A 17,016-nucleotide genomic window follows, 5' to 3' on the forward strand; every position below is an offset into this window, starting at 1 on the left:
TGCTCTCATTATTTATCATCTGCAAAAATATCTGAATGTGGGGCCAGAGCTCTTTCCTTCTCGTCCTTGATAGCAGCCAGCACTCAGGCAACAGAGCATCAAAGAGGGCAAGGGAGTTGTGGTTCTTCCTCGGGCTGTCTGCTGCCTCTGGAATTGGTGGCTCAGTGCAGATTTTGCAGTGCACGCTGTTCCCTGCATTTCATTCCAGTTGTCCCTTCCTTAGGTTGCAGATGCCTTATCTCTTTGCCCCTTCTGTGGAAGCTGTTCCACCTCTTTAGCCATCCTTGTCATTCTCCCTTGTGTTCTTGCTGAATATAGAGAACTCAGAGTTATGAGTTATTATTTCAGTCCCACTCTGTGCTTTGTGAAGTGGGGTAAAGTGCCCATTGTTCTTCATGACCCCTTCGTGGCGGCTGGAAGGCAGCAGGAAGGGCAAGGCAGTGCTTGCTCTCAAACACCTAGCTCTGCTTGTCTTCAGACTTCCTGCCTGCATGCTTCCTGCTGTCAGCAGGACAGTTTGCCCTTCAGACAATAAAGCTCCGACCATATGTGGGTAACTGGGAGTGCTTCCAGATTCTCAGGTCTGGCTGTGCCCTCTGGCTGCACCCATACTGTGAGGGGCACCAGCACACACACTCTGATTTCCATGGGATGTAACCCTCAGCACACAAGAGCTGTGCAGGCTCTGCAGCATGCTCCAGAAGGTGAGGATGTGCTGACCCCAGTGATAAACATTTTTACATCCCTGTGTTTCAGCTGGGAAGAGACCCTGACCTTGAGAGCAAAGGCATTTGTAAGGCTTCCATTTCTGGCCCACAGTCTCTTGCTGAAACATACTACAGGAGAACCGATGGGCAGGGAAGCCTATAGGAAGCATACTGAGAGCCTGCAGGCCTGTGGATATATGCCAGTAACACTGAATAGAAGCTAAACTTACTTTAGAAAAAGAATAATCAAAGACTGGGGATCCACCTGTCAAACCACAGCACTCAAACTAAGTTCAGTGTTGAACACAAAAGCAGTACAGTGCTTCAGCAATTAGAAACTCATACCTCTCATTTAGCCATCATAGAATCAGAATCATTAAGGTCATCTTGTCCAGCTGTCAGCCCATCCCCACCATGTCCACCTCCCTCAGAGCCACTTCCACAGTGTTCTTGAGCACCTCCAGGGACAGTGTCTCCACCATCTCCCTGGGCAGCCAGTTCCAATGCCTCAACTTCTCTTTCTGAGAAGAAATTCTTCCTAATATCCAACCTAAACCTCCCCTGGTGCAACTTAGGGCCATTCCCTCTCATCCTGTCACTGTTACCTGGGAGAAAAGGCTGATCACCTCCTTACCACAGCCTCCTTTCAGGCAGTTGTAGAGAGTGATAAAGTTTTCTCTAAGCATCCTCTTCTCCAGACTAAGCATCAGAGATGCTTTAAGCTGTTTCACTCAGTAATCAAATGAACTGCTCTTCTCTCTTTTGCTGTCTTCTATATACTTGTCTCCAATCTACTCCTGCGTATTATAAATGAGTCTTACAAACAGCTACTGTTCTCTTCTGCAGATAACTTTAAGCTCCCAGATCATCCACACAGAAGAATGTCCTTCTCTATACCCCAGCAGAGCCTGATTCTTACTTCCCACCATGGTGCCCAGCATTTTACAGAGTTCCAGTGAGGCTCCCATGAAGCACCTTATCCAAGTGCTATGAAAATGCTTATCTATATCAGGAAAATGGACTGCTCATATCAGAGAAGCTAACTTCTGCTGGACTACTCAGCAACAGGTTAAAAAGTCACATGCAAATGAGCGACATTAAGAATTTTAGAGCTGCTGTACCTCTCTTTCTCCTTTCTTTTCAAATGTAATAGTCTCAAAAATCTTTGCATTTGTAAGCCTTCAACATGAAGCATTAATACTTAAATGTGATTTAACTAAATAAACTAGTGTAAATCAATTCTCATAGAGCAGAGCTGTAAATGGAATTTAAATGGTGTCAGGCTCCTGGGACACTTCACACCCAGGTCTGAAGTAAGTCTGCATCTCATGTTTAAGTTGGCTTGCTAGTAGAGGAAGAGGCTCCTAGAAGAAATTTCTATAACATGTATTTGCTGCAAAAAATATTTATTTCCTATTACTCTGACTTGAAAAAAAGTATTTTCTTGTATAAAGTTTAATATTTATTTACATTCACATAAAGAATTCATAGCTCCCAAATAGGTTTTGATTTAGAAACAATGGATTTTGTTCTCTGTTGCAGTTCCAGACTTACGCACCTCTCTTATTACAATGCAGGTAGAAAATCAGCAGCCAGTGTCAGCTTCCTCATGCCCTCATGTCCATAAAACGCAGCCTTGGCCTGAAGGGTCACTTCTGCAAGCAGGAGCACAGCACCTTGCACCCAGCTCTACTCCAGGGCTTGTCAGCAAGGGAAGGACATTAATTCATTAAGGAAGAGCTCAGCCTTGTGTGTTTACATCCTTCACTGACAGACAGGCTGCAGCACTTCCGATAACAAAGTGTTTTCAGCATTCTTCAGCTTTTCACTACCTAGGCAAGTTCCTTTCTTCTTCTTCTTCTTCTTCTTTTTTTTTGTTTTTGTTTTTTTTTTGTTTTGTTTTGTTTTGTTTAATTAGCAGTGCTTGTGGATGTTTTATTTCATTTTCCCTACTGTTGAGCAGGTGGGCAGATGCTGGGACACCTCTCTGTTGGGCACACCCATGTCATCATCACCAGGAGGTGGTGGTTTTTGCAGTGGTTGCTGTTTCTTTTGCTGCTTTTTCCGTTCCACTGCTGCACGCAAGGCCTGAAGAATCAAGTCTTTATTATTCTGGACGTTGTAGTAGCTTAGGTTCACCAGTTTGTCAAAATCTTTCTCTGAATAACTCAGGTTGTTTATGTAGTATGGACCACAGCTATTGGTAACATCAACATCACCCTCTGCCATCTCTGAGGGACTACGTCTCACCCCTAAGGGACAAACAGTGACTTGGTTAATCAGCAGAACAGCCATTAGGGTCAGGCATCTCTCAGGCATGCACCCATAGTTGATTACAACCCAAAGATTTCCCTTCAGAGGCCTTTTATTGCTGGGATAATTTTACTGCTGGGGCAAGGTGGCAGCCAGGTCACCAAGCCATGCTTGGTGCTGATGCTCCCCAGCCCTCACTTTGCTGCCGTGTCCTGGTCATTGCAGCAGCACCTTCTATTTCCAGCTAAGGTGGCAAGTGAATCATGTCTACTCTTTCCCTCTTTCTTTCCTGTCTCCCAGAGCAAGTAACCACAGCCAGGATTTTACTACAGCAGTTTTTTTCCAGGCAGTGAGCTTTTGATGCCAGAAACAGCCAGTTTCTGTTCCTTCTTGCCCTCCGTATTTTACATCCCTCACTGCTGTATCTCCAGAATAGACTGCTGAAAATCCAGACATCTCAGTGATTCAAGCTTTCCAGATGCAGAGCTGCCTTTTCAGCAACCTCAGCTCTCCCTTGGCTCTGCATAATCTGCTCATCAACTCTTGTTGCATGCTGGAATGAATTTTTAAGAGATACAGAAAGCAGACCTCAAAAGTGACATCCTCTTGTCTGAACTCAGAGACTTCACAGAGCCATGATCGGAACACAGCCCAGCAGCAAATGGCATAGATATTTTCTGTAATTTCTTCAAGCTACCTGCTGCTATAAAAACTACAAGCTTTATGTAATGTCAGTTGCTATGCTGGACTTAATGTTTCCTGAGATTTGGCTGAGATACTGACAGAACCTTTCAAGCCCAATTCATCATCCCAGCATAATCAGCATATACATCACAGACCCAAGGAAAACAACCAGGCAAGTAGTCCCACAAGTGTAGTCTCTGGAAATATTAGATTCATCATATATGATGATCTGCAGACAAATTCTATTAACTTGCTAAATGAATTAAATAACAGAAAGCTATTTCAGAACTTGATTTGCAGGCTATCAGAGAGCAGACATTTATAGGAACCTCCACAGCGTGTTGTTGGTACTTGGGAAAAACATCCAAGGCTTATCCTGGAATCACAAATCTCAACAAATTCTTGGGTATCGAAAGTGTCAAGTACACATCATTTATTTTTTTTCTGCCTTCATATGTCACCTGTGAGTCAGAAAAAGGTTGATCTCAAGAATACATTTGGGGCAGTAGTTACTGGATGTTTTGTTATTACATTTCATGCACCTATACCACCTCAGGACTTTTGGTTTTCAGTACACTGTGGGGCTTTGAAGTGATTAAAAACTGATCTCATAGCATGAAGTAGGGATTCTAGTTAGAATCAGAAGCAGTAACCAAGACTTTTGACACTATCAGAGGTAGAATAGAGCTCTGTCAAGATTCATCTGTTTTGAAACGACTGGCAATGTTGCTCTTAAAATTCCTTAAAGTTTTAAAATAGGGCCCACTGAAGTGCATAGCAACTGACTGTGTGCCTCAGCTATAATTTTCATCACTTCACCAATTCACACTTTTGTTTTCAAGGTTATCTACATTAACTACAAGCCTGAAAATGATTTTAAACAATGAAATCCTTCAGATTCCCAAGGGCGTTCCATAAGAGGCAAGGAGGAGAACTATGAGAGGAAATAGCCCTGCTAATTTCTGCCATTGCAGATAAACAGAATACACTTTTCGTTGTTTAATTCCAGAACCTACCTATGAAAAGCCAAAATAAATAAACAAATTTTGAAGAAGGGCATTTTTGTTTAAGGCTGATCTCAGCTGCTGCTGTACTTTTGAGGAAAATTTATGTATTTTCATCTCTTTGGTACGGTTCAGATGTAAGAAGAGGGAATTTGAGCCTACAAGTGTTTACAGGGTGGTCTGAATAACAGATATTGTACAGTAGCAAAGACAAAGTAAAAGGCTGCCTCTGACAATGTGGTTGGTGACTATAAACTTACCAGGTGCTTTGTATTCCCTGAAGGTATCATTTACCAGAGGGAAGAATATTACAATAGGGGTTTCTGGACTCTCCTTTTCACCAACAATGTAGCATTCCTTCAGATGTGGTGTTTCCTGATCATCTGGCACCTCCTTAGGGAAAGGAATTCCTTGTTTTGCAAAGTACTCAGAGGCTTCTTTCAGAGGCTAGTTTGCCATCATATGAAAAGAAAATGAAATAAAGCATCAGAACATAGCAGAGATATTTTGAATTTGACCAAACTCCAGCTTTACCAGGAAGGCTTGTGGGGTTAGGGCCAAGTTCTGACAGATTACGGCATGTATCCAATTAAGGTGTTGTAGGCAGCCAGTGGAGCCCAGCTCTGGAAGGCCAGGTAGCAGGTGGTCTGAGTCACACATAGCTCTGCAGAGTCTGCATTACAGAGTCACAACTAAGTTTTTAAGCATTTTCAGCTGTATGGGTTCTACATCTAACTGCCTTCAGATCAAGTGAAACACATTCACACATAAAATGAGCGGGATCAGTTTCCTAAATGCTTATTTTACTGATAACAGCATAGTGCTCAATGAATACATGTGACCCTGGTAAACTGTTAGCTTCTTACTGCTGTCTAAATATTGAAAAAAAAAGTGTTCTATGAGCAGAGGATTGGCCATTCTGCGAAGTGAATGATGAAGCAGAGAGGTCATTATAGAGGAATGTATAATACTCACCCTGGTCTGGGAACCTGAACTGTAATTGAAATGCAAAATGACATCCACTTTCCTTTCTGGTCTCATGAGTGGTGGGTAACTGGTGGCAAAAACAAATGCAGTATCGATCAAGATGAGGTAGTCTGCTGCTCCAGTCAGGTGGTTGGGCTGAGAGTCAAGCTCGCAGTCTAGAAAAGAAGGATTTGTTTTTCAGGGGGGTGCTCAGTGCAAGAGATGCTCTGGCATTTTCAGGAAAGTCAATTATTAAAAAAAAAAAAAAAAAAAAAAAGAGAGAGAGAGAGAGAGAGAGAATTCAGCTTTTTTTGGGTGGTTTCAGGCCTACCTGTGTAGTTGATAGCTACAGCTTAGTCATTTCTGGGTTCCTCTTTCCACTATTTACTTTGCAGTTTCTTTTCCTTTTCTCTGAGATGTTAACTTGAGGTTCAGGAAAATAGTGTTAATTCCATCCCCTAGTCTTGTTCACAACTCTGATCGGGCCAATTTTTTTCAATAGGGGAAAAATTAAAATTGCAACTCACTGTCTCAACAAAATAAAGATTGAATGTGCTCAGTGCTGGGCATGCAGTGAGAACAGGCACAAAGGTATTAAGGTAGACAGCCATAGCTCCTTACAGAACATGGAAGATCTGATACAGACTGAGTACAAGCTCCCAGCTGGTGCAAGAAGGAACACTGTTATGAACATCCTATCTTTATTACAAGTGAGAAGGTAAGATGAAACAGGGCTCCAAACCACACCTCTTGAGTACTATCCAGGCAAGAGACAGCATATGATGGCATGAATCCCCTGCCACAAGAGTGTGGGCTGGCTGGCTGGCACACCAGCAGGTGTACACTGATTGATTACTTGCTAGGCTTCAGAAATTTCTTAGGAACTTACTTTTGAAGCTTCTTCTACTGAGTAATTTTACCTTTTGGCAACAGTTTCAAATATTATCAGAGAATGGGAACAGAACTAAAAGGCAGTCAGCTTAACAACCCACTCAGCATTGCATGCTTTTAAAAAGGATGGTTTAAAATATACATAAAAGTGGGATGCTATTACCATACCTTTCCATTTAGAAAATTCGCTCTCTAGGTAGTTGTTGTTCATCTGGAGGCCTTTTAGGAAGTTAGGGATTTCTGAAGCTGCTGGACGTAATGTGACAACATCTCGGAAGATGTCTGAAAAGCTGTCGGTGGGACAAACCACTCGAGTTTCCAGCTCATTCGGTCTTTTAGGGAGCAGGGTTTCATCATCTGTAAAGGAAAGGTTAACAGTCTTTTATGTGATAGCACTGTTGTCATACACAGTGTCACACATGTCATACACATGTCACTACAGTCATAATTTGTCTTAACATGTTTGGGAAAACGTTGACTTCTTGCTCTTTTTCGTACCACAAATCTCAGTTTTCATTGAAGCTTTGAAAAATTCGTTTCTTCTCAGCTTCTCAGCTGATAGTAGTAAAAGCCTGGCTTGTACTGTACTTCACCATGTATGAATCCATCTCTTTCTTTTGTTTTTCTTCGATTTTACCTATTACAACATCCTGCACTTGCCCCGTCTTCCTGTGCTACTTCACATTAATATCTCACCACTATGCAAAAAAAAAAAAAAAAAAAAAGGGGAGGGGGAAGAAGAGGGGAGAATACAAAATTGTTCTTTACTAGCAAACTCCTTATTTAAACAATCAGAAACTAACCCCTTACAAATACAAGAAAATAAATCATTTTTGCCACATTTCTCTTTCATTTTTCAGTTTGTAGTATGTCTGCGTTGTATGTTTCCTCCTGAAATCCCACCCTGTGGGTGTTAACTTGTTGGTGGGTATTGCAAATCTCATCCTTATGATTAGGCCTGCAATAGTACTTGAGTTTGAGTTTTGTGGGATCCATAGAGGAAAAGATCATTCTTTCTTTTCTTTCAGTGGAGCTTCTTGCCACAGTCAAATTTCCAAGAGAAGAATTGGAAGCAAATGGATTGCAGAGGAGGTCTCCAGTCACTCCTACTGTACAGGAACATAAAGGAAAGAAGAAAGAAGAAAGAAGAAAGAAGAAAGAAGAAAGAAGAAAGAAGAAAGAAGAAAGAAGAAAGAAGAAAGAAGAAAGAAGAAAGAAGAAAGAAGAAAGAAGAAAGAAGAAAGAAGAAAGAAGAAAGAAGAAGGAAGAAACATTATGGAATAGAAATAACTCACCAATGTCAGTAATTTTGTCTCGGGTCCACTTGTGCCAGAAGTCTTCGGAATGAACAGATATGTACCAAGCATCCAAAAGATTCAGGGAAAATACACTACTCCAGATCCCTATGGCATAGGATATATTTGGCAGAGAGGAAACCAGTAAAGATCTGGAAGCATTTTCATTTACAATGACCTTCATTATTTCCTTCATTCTCCTGCAAACTATTCATTACATTACTTTCGTGGGTAAACAAAAGGAATCATCGTTATGAATCAGTATATGAATCCACAATGTATATAAAGAATTTGATTTATCAGTATGTATGAGCAGAGCTGGCACTATTTTCGATCTATCTGCTAAAATATACATTTTTGTAATGTTGCAAATATCATCTTGTCAAGTAAATTTAGTATTTTCCAGCTGCCCTCAACATTTCCTGTTCTCAAGTTCCCAGTATTTGTAGTTCTAAAGGCTTTATTTATTTAACAGCACATAGCCCTGTTACAGGTACAAAACTGTCACACAGGACTGCCAGGAAATATTTAAGAATCAGAATGAGAAGACTGACTTACAGCTTTTGGAAGTAGGAATTCTAAGAGCATAAATTTTTTTTATTTGTCTTCTGGGTATATCTGAACTATATTTTTCAGTTTTTCCATCCATCAACATACATTAAATGGTTTAAAAAAAAAAAAAAAAAGGAATAAATCAAAGAGCGAATGTAATGGCAACCCAGACTGCCACCTATCTGCAATCTTTCAGGGTAAGAAAACACCACTCCCTGTTGTAGTTGCATATACTGTATTTGCAGCAGTGCCTTGCTATACCCTCCAAACTGCAGAACTAAACCTGGAATTTTTGGGAGAAACTGAGTGAAGGATGGAAAGGGCTGCACGCAGGCAGCTTGGCCATGGCCTTGACCCTTTGTGTAGAAAAGGTTCTGCTGTGTAGGAAGGAGCTACAAGGACCTACACGGTCAGTCCCTGCTCTGTTTAGGGGCTGAGGTGCCAAGCAGTTTGCTTCATTTGCAGAAAACCTTTGGAATAACTGTGTCACTGAAATAAGTAACACTGAATAAGGGGACTCTGGGTCAGTGGCTGGAAACAGAGACAGAAGTGTCCCAGCATTGCTCTGAAGAAGTGGAGAATGCCAAGGAAAGAGGTGTAGGATGGGTGCTGGTGACCTGATGACATTTCTGGCCATGAAAGAGGACATGCAGGCACTCTGTTGGATATCTGCAGGCAAGAGGATGTTCTGACATCAAACTGCTTCCTTGTGCCTCCTCATGAGCTACAGTGAAATCTCCACACAGGCAAAAAAATCTTAACTTCTCCAAACACCCCTGAAACTTCCTTTGTGCAATTGCTGGAAGTTGGAAGAACAATGAGGCAAGAGATTGCTTTCGCAAAGGGAAAAAAGCATTTCTTAGAGATTTGAGTGTTCTTGTGCAAGAAAGGGAAAAAAAAAAAAGTAGCTACTAAGATCTATTTACAATCCAAAATGGAAGTGTCCTGGAGGACTGATCAGTTTTTGCTGCAGCAGTAACATTTTAGAGAAAAGGCTTTACTGCAGAGTCTTAAGCTAAAAACAGATTGCTAATTTAAATTACCTATGATATTAGACAAGTTCTGTTGCTGGCAAAGGTATGTAAATAATACAAAGGTCTCATGTCAGTAAGCATAAACATATATGAAGTCAAATAAATCTGTTCTATTGAACAATGTTTCAGAGAAAATAAAGAGTCCTCCAGGTGGTGACCTGTTATGAATTCTTATGTTTTAACAAATTCTTCTGGTAGATAAAAATGTGATAAATGACTCATTTCAGAAGAAGGGTTTGCCCAGGATGGATTGTATTACATCACATTTACCCAGGTCAAAAAGTTACCTTCCAAAAAGCAGATTCTGGATTCTGGGATTTTCTTCATCAGACGACCCATGAAGAACTCACTGCCAAAATCTTCTGCACGAATATAGGCACCATATTTCAGGAATCCTACCTCATAAGGAGTGAATTCCACCCATTCTGAAAAGAAAAGCACACAACAGGTTGATTACAAGCAGCAGAGGCTCAAATTAGTTGAATAAAACATATGATATTAGCCAATTTAAGGCAGTCTGGTTCTGGTTACAGCAGACAGCTATTTTATTCACTGTGTATTTCGCAGTGTGAACAGAAAGAGTGAACTGCCCCCTTACATCTAAATGTGTCTGCAAACTTCAGGTTTTATGGCACTTTCTACTGACATGCTGAGCAGGTAATTTCAGGATAATGCTCTCTATCATCCATATACTGAGGACTTCAAAGATCTAACTATTAAAAATCTACTTCTAGGTGAATTGGTCCCTAAGGGGATTTGTGCACTTAATTGATTTATCTAGTTGAACCTAAATGGACTCCTTTATGGGATTAAAAGTTAAAAGCAGTTCAGAAGTATGATTACCTCTAAAATCCTGGTCGCTGATTTTATCCTTCACATTGAGGGAGAGGTAGATGGGCAGGGGATTCTGACCACGGTTTAGTGCCTGCTGCTGATCTGTGAGCTTCTGGGTGTCCTCCTGTTTTGAAGAAAGAAGTAGCTGAGGACAGGGAGATGACACGAAGAGCTTCTCACCTTCATCTAAACCTGACAACAAAGAGCGTCCCAGACTAACTACGAGGTTCCCCACTACTTTAATATAGGGAGATGCTCTGATTCCTCTCTCTGACCCTCCTCCATCTCAGCACTATAGCACACAAACAGTCCTCATGATAAGGACTGTCTATATATATGGTCTAAGTTCACATGACGAAAAAAACTGAGATTTTGAAGGTTATTTACATTATCTTAAAAGAAAAATAAGTCTGGAAATATTTGAAAAACGCTTTTGGCATTAAATATTTCATTCAGGAAGAGTAATCTCTGTCTTTAGCATCTCAGAAGATCCTCCTTTCTTCGGGTCTATGCCAAAGCCCAGACAGAATTAATAGTCAGCGTGGCTTGTCCCTTTATGCTTCTGCTGTGGAGCATCTGACATGGTTAAGAAAGATAGAGGATGGTTTGGGAGTGGTGGCAAAGCTTCAGTGGAAGCTGTGCTTTTTCTTTGCCTTCTCACACTGTGTAGTTCTTTTTGAAAAGAACAGTAGGATTTTCACTTTAGTATTTACACATTAATTCCGTTGTTAATTAAATTGTTCATACTAGAAGTTTTCTATTATTTATTTTTATTCCCACCCTATCTGTCCCAGGTGTGACGTTAATGTCTGCATAATACAGTCAGCAAACACATGAACATGATACTGACAAGGCATGTTCTTGAGGCATTTATCTGAAAACCAACCAACCTTCTGCCACTTGAGAAAAGTGTGGCCAGACAATGGAACAGGTTTCCTAAGGGGGTTGTGGAGTCTCCACCTACACAGGTATTCAGAACTTGACCGGACACAATCCTGGACAACCTGCTCCATAGCTGCGCAGGCAGAGTTGTTGGACTGCAGATAAACTCCAATCTCAGCCACTCTGATTTACTTCTGCCCTCACTACTGTATCCATTAAGTATACAAATCTGAAAAGTCCTTCTGTTATACCTTGTCATGGAACATAGATTCAATGATGAGTCCCCACAGATCTGTGAAACTTATCTGATGTCCTTCCTGTTTCCTTTGGCATAACTCTTTCAAGTAGTATTTCAGACGGTCTGGAGCAAAACAAGCCAAGAATTTATTTTTAAGCACATGCCTTCGGATATCATTGAGTGTTTTCTTAAGATTCTTCTGCGACCAGTCAGGATCTTCATACAAGTTTGCCATGGTCCTAAAGAAGAAAGAAACACAGTGTGAAATCTCAAGCTGAGCTTTAGGAAATTGTGGAGGTTTTTGTATCATCTCTTGATTTTCATAACAAAACACACATGTATGCAGTACCACAAACATCTTTAAGCAGGACTGCCTTAGCTCCAGATGCTAACAAATACCTACTGAAGGAAATGAGAAAAAGCCACAGCAGAAGAGGAAAGCCTTTTCTTAATAGCACTGGCCAAAAATGCTATGAACAATGATGGCTTCTGGTGTTGCAGGTAGTAACCACTAGATATTCAAATGAGGCTCCAACTAGCAGCTCACCACTGTAACTCTGAGTCACTCACAGAAATCATTTACGGCAAACAAATGAAAACTTTGCTTAACTTGGCCTTACCACGTTGTGCCAGACAGACCGGTGACGTAGGAAACACAGTCCAAGACATTCAGTTCCTGCACGCTCAGAAGGTGAGCGTACATGGCTGTCAGAGCTCTGGTTCCACCACCCGTGGTCATGATTGCCACCACAGGTACCTGTTCAATCCCAAAATATGTGCAAAATACGTCATTGATTAGAAAAGAGAGTGTTACAACACTGCTAAAGTAATAAAGCTGCTGCATACCAGTGGTCTGCAAGGACAAGAAAGACCTGAATTTGTAATGGGGCACAGAAGGAATAAGAGACTCCCAGAAAGATTATGGAGTTTCTCTCCTAGAGATCTTCAAAAGCCAAATGAACATAGCCCTGGGAAACCTGTTCTGGGTGTTCCTGCTTGAGAAGGGGTTGGATCAGTTGGCTCCAGAAGTCCCTTCCAACCTCAATCATTCTGTGATTTTGCTTTTTTCTGCCAAGAAGCTGTGCAATTGGACATGAGATCCACTATCTCAAACGTCAAAATTTCAGCGTGCTATTGCAAAACCAAAAATAATGATTGAGCATGAAAAGGTACCTCTTGCCACCTGAACCAGATTTTTACCAGATGCAACAGACCAGAAAACATGGGTGTTGTCTCACAATTTCTTTGTGAGTAACAACAATCTGTTATTCATGTTAAGCATGATAAAGCTTATCCCTACTATTGCATAAGTATTTCATGACAATACTAGATGTATCGTAACTGATGATTTTAAGAGAGCACTGACCAATTCAGATCAAGTGAGACCAGAAAGTAATGACCCCATCCCCTTTTACAACTCTGGAGGGAAAGAGGAGCCATGTGCACCCAACCTACTTCGTATGTAAGCACAATACTTGGTATGTATTGCATTGTGAATACTTTACTTACTCTACCCTGATCTAGCTGTAGACGTCCCTGTTCACTGCAGGATAACTGCGTTAGGTGACCTTTCATGGTCCTTTCTAACTCAATTCTGTGAGGATTTTATTAATCTTCCCTATGAGTACTCATTTATTCTGTAGAATAACAAATGTTATAGCTATAGTAAGCACATTAAACTTCCTGATTTCCTGAAAGTAAGAAAAAATGAATACAAATGTATATTTTGACATCCAGCTGCAAAGAAAGCAAAGAATAATTATGTCTCAGCTACCTCATCGTCCTCCAAGTCCTCCTCCAACTGAAGAATGTCCTTCAGAGCAGCCGCAACAACCTTCTTCCTTTTGCAAATGAAATCCTGTTCCTGAGCACACAGGTCAAAGCCCAGCCGTACATCGAGGTCTTCCTGGCTGGAACACAGCGTCAAGTATCTTACATCATGCTTACAGCATCATTCAGTAATTATATTGCTTCTACTTCATAAATAGACATATCTTGACCATTATGCACACGAAGCAGAACAGGAAAAGATGAAATGCTCAGGTTTGTTTCTAGAGAACAACACTACATCTTTGTATGGACTAGGGAGATATTTTTTTTCCATCTTTTTTGCCCACTCCTCACTGAAGATGCATGAAATTAGATAGAGCTGCAAGTAACAAGACAGCTCCCTTTCAGACATGAAGCCAAAAGCCTGCAGAGGGCAGGGTTTTGAAGATGGCTTTTAAATGCACCTTCAAAAGTTGTGCAAACATCCACAGGCACCCTCACATCATGAACAGAAGGTATGCTGCAAATGTTTGCTGTTGTTGGCTTTGTAGAGAAGCTCCTACAAAATGTCACAGATACATCCTCCAAAACTTACAAAAGCCTTAACCATGGCTCAAAATACACAACGTGGTTCCCTGGTTTAAAAATAAGTTAATGTGAATTTATTCCTTTGTTTAGTGATTAAAATCTATGCAGGTACCTATATTACGTCAGTTTTTTTTTTCATATCCTAAAGTCATCAGATACTCTGGCTTTGGCCTTCCTGTTCCCTTGTCTGTGCTTGAGGAAACACAATTGGTTTCTTTGAGTTCTGAAATGAAGTTTTGTTGAAAGTCTACCTTTGGTGATAATTGCTAGAGGTTTCTGTGAGTGCTCACATTGGCCTTTTGATGAATAATACTGATCACAGTAAAATATCAACAAAAAATATTATGTGTTCTAGATAAAAACTCTTGACTCTTCTTAACTCATTATATAGTTCTGTTACATAAAATCACAGTGAAACTCCGTGTTGTTGCAGGCCCATTTTATTTAATTGCCCAAAAAGAGGACAAGTTAGTACTTAAAACACAGACAATATCAAACGGATTGGAAATTAACTGACAATTACCCAAAAGCAAAGGGACGTGGTTTAGTGGTGGACAGTAGTGATCCAGATGATCTTATAGGTCTTTTTCAACCTAAAAGATCCTATAACTCTATTAAGACAATTAAGATCTCTTACCATTTTTTCGTCTTGAAGAGCAAACCAAATTTTCTGCACTGAAAATCAAAAGGTACAGTAATGAATATAGATACTTTAAGACAGTCTGATTTCCTCACTTTCAAAGGGGCATAGTACTTTTGGGTCATCATTACATCTACAGAGTTCTTGACTTCGTTAAACTAAGACTGGGAGATAGACTGTCTCCTCAGTGTTTTGTTATTACCCAGAGATGTATGCTGATTTAACAAGTTAAGGTTTCAACACTATCATCTATAGCCTTTATCTTCCCTCTGTTAAGAAGTCCAGATTAGATTGCTCACACACTGCTTAGCTACACAAACAAAGAAGAGAGGAGCTGCAGTGGTTTACATCCCTGGAAGGCTTCATCAGGAAACACTGTTCTAGAACAAACTGCAGTATTTCATGCAAAAACGTGAGATGCAAGAGGAAGCCAAAGAGGCTGAACTCCATATGCACATGTGCGTGCAGCTCAGTTTGTCTCCAAGGGGGCTGAGCCTCACCCTAGTAGCCCTAGTAGCATCCAGTGACTTCCAGCTTGGTAAAGGACATGACCGTATAAGGAGAATGAGCAGCAGCTCAGACGTTTTCTTCTCCCATGATTTTCTCATTTATTTTGCTCAAATCAATTTACTTCATTATGTGTCACACTAGATGCAAGGGAGTTTAGAAAACAATCAGAATCAGTTCTGTATGAAGACAGAGGGACTTTGATATCTGCATCTTTAGAACAAGTAGGAATTATTGAAAGTTTGCAAAGGATTCTCAATGGTTGGCAGATGATTGATTACCTTGCTGACTGCTTCCTGCTCAGAAGGGAGCGACTTCAGAGGTAAAGTCAGGGGGATGCTTCTGCTCCTCCTTTCTCTGCATGTCACACAAGCACACTGAAAAGAAGCATGGAGGTCCTTTTGGTTAAGACAGAAATTTTCTTCTCTTGTTGCCTACTCACATATAAAGGTCAGTTCATAGGTCTGTCTGACATGTTGACTACCATGTTCAGGGGTTAACGTACAAAGCTGGGAATCCTCCTCTTCTTTGTGAGTGCAACATCCAATGAGGGTTGCTTGTATTTGGCATAGTGGAAGAGAGTGGGATCTGGGAGAGGGGTACGGGAGCCAGAGCCCAGTGAAACTCTCTGCGTTTCTTCAAATGATCCTCTCACTGTAAACGTTAGCTCATTCTCTAAAACAATGACATAAAACGCATAGAGTAGTTACTTTTAATTGTAAGTAAAGAGAAAAGGGGAAAAGGAAGCAAAAAAAAGCAATTTTCAAAAAATCCCCTTCTCCTCTCCCTATGTACCTGGAAAGCTGACATCTGAAAGTGATCCAAGCACACACTACAGGTCATTGTGTTGTTATAATACAATGAACAAAAAGGCAGCTATGGGTGTGATATGAATGCCAGCAAGTTTTAGACAGCTGTTTTTCTATTGCAGCGCCATGATCACATTAAGTGCCACCAGGTACCTCGTGCTATAAGATGTTTTCACATTTGGCCAAACAATGAGCAACAAAAGTTCTCAGTCCCCTGAAATAACATCTGACTCTGCAGTAGTTGGCCATATTTATCCAAAGAGTTCAGCTAATTCTGCTGGAGTGTGTTGTGCATGTTCTGAGGTTGCGTACCAGATGCAGCCCCTCATGGGAGGTGGGCAGAGGAACTCCTAGATTCTGGTTCTTGACCGGGGTCAGGCGTGAGCCAGCTGCTGAGTGGCTAACCCCTGCAAAAAATGAGGTGTTTCTGTGCGTGTGCACAAGTCAATCTGCCACAGGTCCTGAGGAAATTTAAGGCCAGGGACTATCATACTGAAGGAGGTAAGATTCTTCAGGAGTTAGCAATAGTACAGCAGGGGTTTTTAGCATCTTATCTTGGGCTTTAGATACTTCCCATGCAGGCACCTTACATCATTTCTCATCTGGCACAAGGCTCTCTGAGCAGTCAGAACTTCGAACCTGCACCTGCTGCAGAACAAGCAGCATTCTCTACTAGAAAGATTTTACAAATTTCCTTAGATGTGGTCAGTTAAAGCTTTAGTATTCAGCTGGTGCAATTTCTAGGTATTGTTAGAGAGAGTAAAAATCACTAATAGTTAAAGAACTAGGAAGCTTACCTGCAAACTGTTTTTTTTTCACCCTGCTGTCAAACTCAACTTCCAAGCAGGCCAGCTCACGGCACTGTAACAGACATGACCAGGACAGGGAATTAGGTTACTGATCCAGCCATCTCAACACCAGTGCTGGCAGATGTTGGAAGGATCATTGCTTGAATGTGTGGGTTAAACATGCTGAAGAATTCTGATAGACCCAGTGAAAGAGAATTAACTATCACTATCATATGGTAAGATGGTGCTATGCTAAGTGAGTTGTAATATTTTATGGATGCAGAAAAAACAAAAGAAAATGGCAGCAGTCTAAAGGCTCCTCTAGAACTGTGTTGGCCTCCTCTAACAAACCTCCTGATAGAAGTGTCACCAAAGAATGAAGACTTACATTGTTTCTCTCACTACTGTCAAGTCAGCTAAGGGAAGGAAGGAACAAGGAAGGCAAGAAGGCAAGAAAACAAAACAAATAATGTTTTATGTTTTACCACTACTGCCCCATTTGTGATGATGGTTTCAGCATGATCCTGGCTAGAAAACAAAAATAACATGTATTTTATAAATCATATCATCTGGA

At 40.9% G+C, this 17,016-nt stretch overlaps 1 protein-coding gene across 2 annotated transcripts in view; it reads right to left on the bottom strand.

The window, feature by feature from the left end:
- Positions 1 to 2,206: 2,206 nt before the first annotated feature.
- The window catches only part of LOC128085740 (cytosolic phospholipase A2 epsilon-like), a 39,330-nt gene continuing 24,520 nt past the window's right edge, over positions 2,207 to 17,016 (bottom strand). For both annotated transcript variants that reach the window (XM_052693516.1, XM_052693514.1), the window contains 15 exons: positions 16,928 to 16,970; positions 16,452 to 16,515; positions 15,351 to 15,520; positions 15,127 to 15,222; positions 14,336 to 14,373; positions 13,115 to 13,250; positions 11,961 to 12,097; positions 11,354 to 11,579; positions 10,230 to 10,344; positions 9,674 to 9,811; positions 7,801 to 7,908; positions 6,674 to 6,862; positions 5,624 to 5,790; positions 4,909 to 5,095; positions 2,207 to 2,959 (listed from right to left, as the gene is read on the bottom strand). In XM_052693516.1, the coding sequence (XP_052549476.1) occupies positions 2,643 to 2,959; positions 4,909 to 5,095; positions 5,624 to 5,790; positions 6,674 to 6,862; positions 7,801 to 7,908; positions 9,674 to 9,811; positions 10,230 to 10,344; positions 11,354 to 11,579; positions 11,961 to 12,097; positions 13,115 to 13,250; positions 14,336 to 14,373; positions 15,127 to 15,222; positions 15,351 to 15,520; positions 16,452 to 16,515; positions 16,928 to 16,970 (2,131 nt within the window). In that variant the 3' untranslated portion in view covers positions 2,207 to 2,642. The remainder of the gene's footprint in view (positions 2,960 to 4,908; positions 5,096 to 5,623; positions 5,791 to 6,673; positions 6,863 to 7,800; positions 7,909 to 9,673; positions 9,812 to 10,229; positions 10,345 to 11,353; positions 11,580 to 11,960; positions 12,098 to 13,114; positions 13,251 to 14,335; positions 14,374 to 15,126; positions 15,223 to 15,350; positions 15,521 to 16,451; positions 16,516 to 16,927; positions 16,971 to 17,016) is intronic.

The sequence above is a fragment of the Tympanuchus pallidicinctus genome, unplaced genomic scaffold (genome assembly GCF_026119805.1).
Source record: "Tympanuchus pallidicinctus isolate F22 unplaced genomic scaffold, pur_lepc_1.0 scaffold3, whole genome shotgun sequence".
Classification (NCBI taxonomy): Eukaryota; Metazoa; Chordata; class Aves; order Galliformes; family Phasianidae; genus Tympanuchus; species Tympanuchus pallidicinctus.